General features: G+C 46.1%; 1 protein-coding gene across 4 annotated transcripts; it reads right to left on the bottom strand.

Moving 5' to 3' along the window:
* Positions 1–2,808: 2,808 nt before the first annotated feature.
* LOC135098160 (uncharacterized) lies at positions 2,809–8,575 on the bottom strand. Of its 4 annotated transcripts, XM_064000396.1 has the most exons (4): positions 7,379–8,574; positions 6,878–7,023; positions 4,680–5,173; positions 2,809–4,490 (listed from the first exon to the last, which is right to left on the bottom strand). In XM_064000396.1, the coding sequence occupies exons 3-4, from the start codon at positions 4,784–4,786 to the stop codon at positions 3,677–3,679; spliced, it is 921 nt and encodes a 306-aa protein (XP_063856466.1). In that variant the 5' UTR covers positions 4,787–5,173; positions 6,878–7,023; positions 7,379–8,574; the 3' UTR covers positions 2,809–3,676. The 4 variants fall into 4 exon arrangements, with proteins under 4 accessions (XP_063856466.1, XP_063856469.1, XP_063856468.1 ...); XM_064000399.1 differs by having other exon boundaries at positions 6,878–8,575; XM_064000398.1 differs by lacking the exons at positions 6,878–7,023; positions 7,379–8,574 and adding an exon at positions 6,595–6,674.
* Between the last annotated feature and the right edge of the window lie 2,300 nt (positions 8,576–10,875).

The raw sequence follows: 10,875 nt of genomic DNA on the forward strand, positions 1-10,875 counted from the left end.
CACCTGCACATGTTGAGCCTCGCCACATTCACGCAGGACGGAACAAAACGAAGCCTGTCCATTTTGTGTGTCCATTCTTTATTCTAGGCACTGTACAAGATGCAGTGTTTGTATATGTAATGCTGTGTGTGTGTAAGGGGGACACTTATTGATGAGGGGCTGTGGGGAGTCACTGTGGGGTTCGTAAACATACTGTGGGGCTGTGGGCTGTCTGTGGTGAGGTGAGGAGAGAGAGAGAGAGAGAGAGAGAGAGAGAGAGAGAGAGAGAGAGAGAGAGAGAGAGAGAGAGAGAGAGAAGGCATGGAAACGAGAGGGACAAGCACAGCACATACAACACAGCAAGGACTCAGACAACACAGCCAATGAGATGAGGCTGTTCATGCCACACCAAGAAATGCAGCTTCCCATACACATGTGGTCACCTGTGTACACACACACACACACACACACACACACACACACACACACACACACACACACACACACACACACGGTTTGGTTAGGTTTGTTTGTTTTTAATGTACAAGGGACACCAACCAAGGGCAACAAAAGTCTAATAAAAAAAAAAAGAAAGAAAGGTCCATTTTTTTGAGGGGTTAGGTTAATTTAGTTTTGTTAGGTTAGGCTAGGTGGTGGTGACAGCCAGCCAGCCAGCCACCCAGCTAGCCAAAGTCAATCAGTCAGTCAGTCAGTCAGCCAGCCAGCCAGCCAGCCAGTCAGTCAGTCAGTCAGTCAGTCAGTCAGTCAGTCAGTCAGTCAAAGTCGGTTGGTCAGTCAGTCAGTCAGTCAGTCAGTCAGTCAGCCAGCCAGCCAAAAAGTCAGTCAGTCAGTCAGTCAGTCAGTCAGCCAGCCAGCCAGCCAGCCAAAAAGTCAGTCAGTCAGTCAGCCAGCCAAACAGTCAGTCAGTCAGTCAGTCAGTCAGCCAGTCAGCCAGCCAAACAGTCAGTCAGTCAGTCAGCCAGGCAAACAGTCAGTCAGTCAGTCAGTCAGTCAGCCAGCCAGCCAAAGTCAGTTGGTCAGTCAGTCAGTCAGTCAGTCAGTTAGCCAGCCAGCCAGCCAAAAAGTCAGTCAGTCAGTCAGTCAGCCAGCCAGCCAAAAAGTCAGTCAGTCAGTCAGCCAGCCAAACAGTCAGTCAGTCAGTCAGCCAGGCAAACAGTCAGTCAGTCAGTCAGTCAGCCAGCCAGCCAGCCAAAGTCAGTTGGTCAGTCAGTCAGTCAGTCAGCCAGCCAGCCAAAGTCAGTTGGTCAGTCAGTCAGTCAGTCAGTCAGTCAGTCTGCCAGGCAAACAGACAGTCAGTCAGTCAGTCAGCCAAACAGTCAGTCAGTCAGTCAGTCAGCCAGCCAGCCAAACGGTCATTGAGTCCGTCAGTCAGTCAGTCAGTCAGTCAGTCAGCCAAACAGTCAGTCAGTCAGTCAGTCAGTCAGTCAGTCAGCCAACCAAAAAGTCAGTCAGTCAGTCAGCCAGCCAAATGGTCGGTCAGTCAGTCAGTCAGCCAGCCAAAAAGTCAGTCAGTCAGCCAGCCAAACGGTCAGTGAGTCAGTCAGCCAGCCAGCCAAAAACTCAGTCAGTCAGTCAGCCAAATAGTCAGTCAGTCAGTCAGTCAGTCAGTCAGTCAGCCAGTCAGTCAGCCAGCCAAACAGTCAGTCAGTCAGTCAGCCAAAAAGTCAGTCAGTCAGTCAGCCAGCCAAACAGTCAGTCAGTCAACCAACCAAAAAGTCAGTCAGTCAGTCAGTCAGCCAGCCAAAAAGTCAGTCAGTCAGTCAGTCAGTCAGCCAGCCAGCCAAAAAGTCAGTCAGTCAGTCAGTCAGTCAGCCAGCCAGTAGTGCACTGCTAACCTTTGACCCATACGTAGGCAGCAGCAGCAGCAGCAGCAAAGTCTATCAGGAATAGTACAAAGGTGAGGGTCTCCAGACTATTGGCTGTGGCTCGACTAACGCCACACAGGATAGGAGTAGTCTGCCTTGTCCTCAGCATGTACCAGACACACCCACTACCTGGTCTGTAGTAGTAGTAGTAGTAGTGGTAATTTTTGGGTCAATTTCCAGTCTGTACTATCATGACTATCCCAAACTATCTTTACTATTTTGACTATTACAAATAACCTATCTCTGCTACTATCCTGTACTATGCATGACTATCTGACTATCTGCCCCCTCCCTCCCCCTGCTTGACTTCTATTGTACTATCCTGACTGACTATCCAGAATTATGCTTGTACTATCCAAACTAACCTATGCTGTACTATCCAGATTATCTTTGTACTATCTTGAATGACTAACCTATTCTGTACTATTCTATCTTACCTATTCCTGTACTATCCAGACTATCTAACCTATCTTGTACTATCCAGTGGAACTATTCTGACTTGTACTATTTTGTCCAATCCATCTCTTCACAACAACAAAAACAACGACAATAATGATAAAAGCAATAATAGTAGTAGTAGTAGTAGTAGTAATGATAATAATAATAATAATAATAATAATTAATAATAATAACAATAATAGCAAAGTAATTAATGTAATTGAAAATCTTGCCCTCTAAAAAATAACTGGGTTGAAAAATAAAGAGCAAAAATAATATTATTAACATTATTATTATTTTTAAAAGTAATAATAATAATTGATTATTAGCTGAAAAAAATAACATTATATAATTATGAAAAACCAGAGAGAGAGAGAGAGAGAGAGAGACTCATTGTATCAGTAGTAAAAGTAGTATTAGTGCAATAGTAGTAATACTGTTTAAATCTATCAATCAAGCAATCTCTCTCTCTCTCTCTCTCTCTCTCTCTCTCTCTCTCTCTCTCTCGGTAGCCAGCCAGCCGGTCTTCTTTGCGGTCCTGCTCTGACATGGATGGACACGAAATAGTCCAAAGAGGTCTGCAAAGATAGTAGTAGTAGTAGTAGTAGTAGTAGTAGTAGTAGTAGCAGCAGCAGCAGCAGCAGCAGCAGCAGCAGTAGTAGTAGTAGCAGCAGCAGCAGCAGCAGCAGCAGCAGCAGCAGCAGCAGCAGCAATAGTATCATCGTCATCATCAGACTCACCTGAAGGGAAGATCTTGGGCAAAAATCATATTCTGGAGACCCGTTTCTGCTTTCATACACTTCATAAATGACTGGCACCTCGAGGCACTGTTGGAAAGAAAACAGGAATAATTTACTCAATTTAGTGAAGCTTCCCCTTAAAACTACCGGGGCGGAAAGAAAACGAGAGCCATTTCGGAGTATTAGAAGGGAGACTCGCATAAAATGTTTTCTATTGAGAGGTAACGCACAATTACGTTCAGTACTGCTAGGGGGAATTTACTTTAGTTACCCATTGAAACTCCCCTGTACAATAATAATTTACAGGGAGAGACTGAGATACACTGGGGGAGGCTGGGATGCAATGGGAGAGGCTGGGATGCACTATGAGAGGCTGGGATGTACTGGGAGAGATTGGGATGTACTGGGAGAGGCTGAGATGCACTGGGAGAGCCTGGGATCCACTGGCAGAGGCTGCGATGCACTGGGAGAGGCTGGGATGCACTGGAGGAAGCTGGAATGCACTGGGAGAGGCTGGGATGGACTGGGAGAAGCTGGGATACATTGGGAGAGACTGGGATGCACTGGGAGAGACTGGGATGCACTGGGGGAGGCTGGGATACAGTGGGAGAGGCTGTGATGCACTGGGAGAGGTTAGGATGGACTGAGAAAGGCTGGGATGCACTGGGAGAGGATGGGATGCACTGGGAGAGACAGGTGCACTAGGAGAGGGTGGGATGGACTAAGGGTGGCTGGGATGCATTGAGAAATGCTAGGATGCACTGGAAGAGGCTGGGATGCACAGAGAGAGGCTGAGATGCACTGGGAGAGGCTGAGATGGACTAGGAGAGGCTGGGATGCACTGGGAGAGGCTGGGATGCACTGGGAGAGGTTGGGATGCACTGGAAGAGGCTGGGATGCACTGAAGGAGGCTGAGATGCACTGAGGGAGGCTGGGATGCTCTGAGGGAGGCTGGGATGGATTGGGAGAGGCTGAGATGCACTGGGAGAAGCTGGGATGCACCAAGAGTGGCTGAGATGCACTGGGAGAAGCTGGGATGGACTGGGAGAGGCTGGGCTGCACCAAGAGTGGTTGAGATGCACTGGGAGAAGTTGGGATGGACTGGAAGAGGCTGGGATGCACTGAAGGAGGCTGGGATGCACTGAGGGAGGCTGGGATGCTCTGAGGGAGGCTGGGATGGATTGGGAGAGGCTGAAATGCACTGGGAGAGGCTGGGATGCACCAAGAGTGGCTGAGATGCACTGGGAGAGGCTGGGGATGAACTGGGGATGAACTGGGATGCACTGGGAGAGGCTGGGATGTACTGGGGTGGCTGGGATGCAGTTGGGGAGGCTGGGATGGACTCAAGTGAACTGGAATAGGCCATACGTTTGCAGTCTTCAAATTGTAAAGAATCTGGAGTCCCACAGAAGAGGCATCCCAGAATTTTATTGACCCATCCACATGTCTGCAAAAAATAGTAGTAGTAGTAGTAGTAGTAGTAGTAGTAGTAATAGTAAAGTAATAGTAGCAGTAGTAGTAGAAGTAGTAGAAGGAAGAAATAAAGAAATATATCAACAATTTCATCTCTCTCTCTCTCTCTCTCTCTCAGACACTCGCACAGACACCCACGCCATTCCCATGAGCCATCACTCACCCAGTCAAGGTCATTTCAGGGTAGGGGCAAGAGGTGCTGTCCCACTCCCTCCCAGAGATTGGCCACTCCTTCTCAGAGAAACCCTGCTTCCTGTGCCCCCCTCCCATGGCCCCAGCTAAGTAGAGGGCAGGGTTGAGGTCAGCAGGGCAGTCAGCCAGGTGTGTACAGCCGGTGACAGGTGACTCGTGTGTATCCCTTCAATAGGGGTTCTCAAAACAGGGGTAGCTGGGGGAGAGTAGGTCCACAACAACGATGTCATTGTGGAGAACCAACAGTGCACGGGGGTCACTCAGTTCTGTGGAGAGAGAGAGAGAGAGAGAGAGAGAGAGAGAGAGAGAGAGAGAGAGAGAGAGAGAGAGAGAGAGAGAGAGAGAGAGAGAGAGAGAGGTGGGGGGGGGGGTCTGGGAGAGGCTTGTTTCAGTGTCCAAGTTGTGAGTGACCAGTCCATATGACAGCACATACCCTGCTCTCCCTCGTGGTGCCAAGACAATGACCTGTGAATGGGAGGTCAGATCAGGTTATGTGGGGTCAGGTCAGGTGATATTAGAAATGTTTTATGGTTGTAGAGACAGATTAACAGCATTTCTACACTACTAACAGGAGAAACACTTTAAAAGATTCTAGTTGAAGTGACACGGGTTTTTAAGGGTGTTGTAACAGATTAGGTTAGGTTAGGTTACTAATAATAACTGCTCTCTCTCTCTCTCTCTCTCTCTCTCTCTCTCTCTCTCTCTCTCTCTCTCTCTCTCTCTCTCTCTCTCTCTCTCTCACTTTCTCTCTCACTCTCTTTATTACCTTAGGAGTTCAGCAGACTAGTATCTGACATCAGCACAGCGGCCCTTGAAGTCCCATAGAACCAGCTGCCCACTTTCATATTCAATCAGCAGTTGCAATAGTAATAGTAGTAGTAGTAGTAGTAGTAGTAGTAGTAGTAGTAGTAGTAGTAGTAGTAGTAGTAGTAGTAGTAGTAGTAGTAGTAGTAGCAGCAGTAGTAGTAAAACAACAATAATAACAGCAATAATAATAATAATAATAATAATAATAAAATAATAATAATAATAATAATAATAATAATAATAATAATAATAATAATAATAATAATAATTTCTCCTTGAGAGAGAGAGAGAGAGAGAGAGAGAGAGAGAGAGAGAGAGAGAGAGAGAGAGAGAGAGAGAGAGAGAGAGTTATTCCCTTTAAAGGAAAGAAAACACTAAAAATATTATAATCAAAATCTCTCTCTCTCTCTCTCTCTCTCTCTCTCTCTCTCTCTCTCTCTCTCTCTCTCTCTCTCTCTCAATGTCCCTACATGTTTCTATCTTTAACTCTCTTCATTTCTCTCTTTTTTCCACCCTTTTCATCACCTACCCACTCCCTCTCCTTCCTTCTCTCTCTCTCTCTCTCTCTCTCTCTCTCTCTCTCTCTCTCTCTCTCTCTCTCTCTCTCTCTCTCTCTCTCTCTCACTCTTGACAGGGTTTTCACTGAGGTGTACCACTGCACCAGGGTGTGTCTTGCATCACCTGCAATGGTAGTAGTAGTAGTAGTAGTAGTAGTGGTGGTGGTGATGGTGGTGGTAGTAGTAGTAGTAGTAGTAGTTCACTAACTTCTAAGAGGAAAGGTAGAAAAATTAAGAATATTTGACTTAAACACTACAAATATAACCATCTCTCTCTCTCTCTCTCTCTCTCTCTCTCTCTCTCCCAGGGTCCCTACACCCTTCCTGTACTCCCACACACCTTTAGACACCCTTAAAAATCCCCCTTAAGAGCCCATACAAATAATATAAACAAACTTAATATAACCTTCAAAATCCCAATTTATTTCCTCTCCCAAGCCTTTCCCAGGGTCCCTCCACCCTTCCCCTACCCCCACACACCTTTAAACACCCTTAAAAACCCTTAAACCTTAAAATGCTTACAGTTCAATAGCCTTATTCCAGTTCATGCAGTATCCATTTAATTGCAGTCACAATTTTAACGAAGTGGATGTTGCTGCGCTCTGTCCCCAAATATGGCCATTTGCTTTGGAATGGGACGTGTAAGGTGGTGATACTGTGCGGAGAAGTTGTAGCAGTAGCAGTAGCAGTAGCAGTAGTACTAGTAGTAGTAGTAGTAATAGTAGTAGTAGAAGTAGTAGTAGAAGCTGGGAGGTGAACTGATGGAAGGCTTAAAATATTGCATCTCTCTCTCTCTCTCTCTCACCAAATAAACAAGGAAAGTCTGTTGTTGTTGTTGTTGTTGTTAGGTGGTCACATGCTGCTGAGTCATCCTGTCCTGGAGTGGCTGTGTCTTGCAGGTCACGGGGGGGTCACAGGTCACAGGGGGGTTCACAGGCTGCCTGAGTTGGTCTGTGGAGGAAGAACAATGGCAATATTCACCTCCACTAATTCCTAATACTATTCCATCTTCCCATCCCTTCCACCTCCAGCCTTCCACTGCGACACTGCCACCAAGCCTGGTGTGGATGCACCTCTGCCTCAGGAATCAAGCACTCAATCAATCAATCAATCAATAAATACATAAAAAGATGAATCTGGGCAGTGTTTAGGTGAGTGGCAGAGGTGAACCGTCAGATGACATCTCCCCACTGCTGTAATGGTCTTTGTAATCCACCTTTTATCATTCCCCCCTCTCTCTCTCTCTCTCTCTCTCTGGCAAGTGTGGGTGCAGTAACACTGGACAAGTCAAGTACACGCACGTTACCTCCACCTTCAATAAGCCAGTGGACCTGTACTGCTGCGGCTCTTCCACCCACCAGGCAAGTCAAGGCTGCTTGTGTCGCCTGACCTGTTGATGCGCCTGCAACAACGTCCACCCGTCGGTCCGCGCGTGCGGGCCGCGACCCGGCCGGGAGGGACCGCACGTCTACACGAATGGCGGGTCCAGCGGCGGGCGCTCGCCGGCGGGCGAGCTCTTGGGCACGGCAGGAAGGAGGCCGTCCAGACACCCTCTGTGTCAGGGCACGCGTCACCTCTTCCCGAACCGCCCTCCGCTTTAAAGCGTCATGCGTGCTCCTTAAGGCGTCTGCAATGAAGGAGTCAAGTTAGCCTCAACAATCTGTAAGTGTGCTTCACGAACACAGGTGACACACAACAAGGGGAGCCCCAGACAACAGGTGACGTGCAAATCCCCACATACACACACAAAGCCTGACAAGCAAGCACAACTAACAGCAATAGCCACGGCCACCTCCGTTTCCGAGCCCTCCACCTCACCATGCCTCACAGCAAGTACCTCCCACTCCTCCTTCAGCCTTAAGAGACACCCACTGCACTGGGACAAGTGGTTCTTCTTCTCGAGGAGCCTACATCTTGATCTTGATCTTGATGGTACAGGTGGCACAGGATCACTCCTGAGCCAGGCCTTTGGATCGGCAACTCCTGTAGAAAAAAAAAAAAAAAAAAAAAAAACGAACAGCATCCTCTATCCTAATTGTTCCTACACCTGGCACGCCACATTCTCTCCAGAAACTGTTTCACCGCCTCAATCATCCTTTCATTCGCCTCTCTACACAGTCCCAGCAACAACACCATCCATTCCTTTCCTGTCTTCTCCACTCTTTCATTCCTATCATGCCCTAACTCAGTCAGTATCACTTGCATCATCTCATTCCTGTCTCTGGCATACTTCACACACTCCAGCACCACATGTTCCACCGTCTCATCCTCTTTGCACTATGTTAAAAATCTTTGCACTCAATTCAATCTTTTCTAAGACTCTACCTAGCATTTCTCTGTTCACTCTATCATAAGCTTTCTCTATATCCAGAAAACCTAGGTACAATTTACCCCCATCCTTCTTTTTCTTCTCAATCATTTCATTCACCACAAACATATTGTCCTCAGCTCTCCTATCCCCCACGAAAACCATTCTGTTCTTCACCAGCACTCCAGCTGTCTCAATCCATTTACACAGTCTCTCATTCAACACTGCACTGAAAACTCTACCTATTGTATTCACTAATGCAATGGGGAGTTTTCGGAACTCAACCGCTAGATGTCGTTGGTGCTCATCTAACTGTAGGAAAGAGAGCTAGAATATTGTTGTAGTAAATCCCAGGTGCGTAAAGATGCATAGAACATTGACCATCATGATACTATTGAAATGATGTGTCGACTTTTCAATATCCGGTATGGATAATATTGACAGAATGTGGTCAAATTAATTATTATTTTTTTGTGTGTGATTATCGAGTAAACAGCTAGCATTATCTTAAATAAAGCATATTACAAGTATAAAAACTGTTGATTTGAACAATGAAAAAAATAAACAATCACACTGTACTATATAGCATGACACAACCTACTCACTAACATCGTGATATATAGCTCTAGTTTTTTTTTTTTTTTTTTTTGTGGGTATTTTAGCATCCCTCTCACGAAGCGAGCGACAAAGTAATGGAGAAGCAAAACAAACATCTCTCAGGCGATCCTGCTGCTGCTGTAGTGTCCAGCTGCCGTAATCCACTGCTTAGGGCGTAGTGGAGATGGGCACCGCACCAACATTCAACTTCTTGTCCAACAACGTGTTTCTTAATATTTGAGGGAGGTTTCAAGACACTTATCCACCAATTTTTGACCACTGCTTTGACCCTTTTAGGGACTGGCATTTCAGTGGGCATTTTTTTTATTAGATTTTTGTTGCCCTTGGCCAGTATCCTTCCTACATAAAAAAAAAAAAAAAAAAAAAAAAAAGCAGCGCGGCCGAGTCAGGTGTTTGTTTTGGTTAGAGATACACCATTACTATCGCCAGGACACTCGAGGTGCCAATTTTTTTTTTATTAAAATTGCCGTTTCCATAAACTAGGAAGGAGATGTATGTACTTTGGACTTTTGACTGTCACAGACATGTTGCCTTTATGTTTACTAAATTAAGACGTTTCCAATCAAGAGTGTATTCATTTGGAAATCTTAAGATGACCAAATAAATCTAAATGCCGATTCACTAGAAAATCAACTTAGATACATTTGTTCATGAAAAGAGTTCGATTTTACTTGTGTTACTACTTAGAAGGGATTACCTAGAAAAATATATTATATAAGCCCATTGCATCTTCCATGTAAATAGAATAACACTGTAGGTATATCTGATATTGCCTGTATGTGAGAGAAAGGTTTGGTCTGCCACCTGGTGACAACCACTAGTTATGAAAACTCCCCATTATCTCCTCCTCCTCCTCCTCCTCCTCCTCCTCCTCCTCCTCCTCCTCCTCCTCCTCCTCCTCCTCCTCCTCCTCTTCCTCCGTATTCGCTTAACAAACAGCAGCAGACCTAGTGGGCCAAGAGAGGCTGTCTGTCAGGCCCAGTTGGAGTCACCAATTTATCGTTCGGTAACCAACAACAGCAGCCCAACCGTGGCCAGGTTCACAGTGAACTTGGGCCGCTGGTTTCGTTTGGTAGCGTCCTAAAATGAGGAGGTGGTAATGCAACAGGGGCGAATCCCACTCTTTTTGTAAGCTAGTCAACCAAAACACATCCCATTTTGGTAAGCTCAACAATAAATAACAACAGGAACACGAGGAAGAGGAAGAACGCCAAGAGGAGGAGGAGGAAGAACAGCAAGAGGAGGAAGAGGAAGAACAGTAAGAGGAGAAAGAGGAAGAAAAGCAAGAGGAGGAAGAGGAAGAACAGGAAGAGAAGGAAGAGGAAGAACAGCAAGAGGAAGAAGAGGAAGAACAGGTAGAGAAGGAAGATTAAGAACAGCAAGAGGAGGAAGAAGAACATGAGGAGGGGGGGAAGAGGAAGAACAGGAAGAAGAAGAATGGGAAGAGGAAGAAGAGGAAGAAGAACACGAAGGGCTATGGAAGGAACACACACGCAGCACAGGGAGGAGAGAGAGAGAGAGAGAGAGAGAGAGAGAGAGAGAGAGAGAGAGAGAGAGAGAGAGAGAGAGAGAGAGAGAGAGAGAGAGAGGGAGGAAGGGAGGGAGGGAGGGACAGTAATAACAAAGACAGGACGAAAAACATTGAAAAAAAAATAAATAAATAAATGAAATATAATGGTGTAGGTAAGTACATTATGGTGGTTAATAAAAGGTGCTTCTGCAACAAACATTCTACGTGTTTTCTACCTTAAGGAAGAGGAGGAAGAGGAAGAGGAAGGCTGTGAAATTAGTAACCTTACATTACGGGGGAGTTCCGGAGGGTGATGAAGCTTCCCCGGTTTGATTATAAATTGTTGATAGTTTCCTTATTGGCGGAG

The sequence above is a fragment of the Scylla paramamosain genome, unplaced genomic scaffold (assembly GCF_035594125.1).
Source record: "Scylla paramamosain isolate STU-SP2022 unplaced genomic scaffold, ASM3559412v1 Contig48, whole genome shotgun sequence".
Taxonomy (NCBI): domain Eukaryota; kingdom Metazoa; phylum Arthropoda; class Malacostraca; order Decapoda; family Portunidae; genus Scylla; species Scylla paramamosain.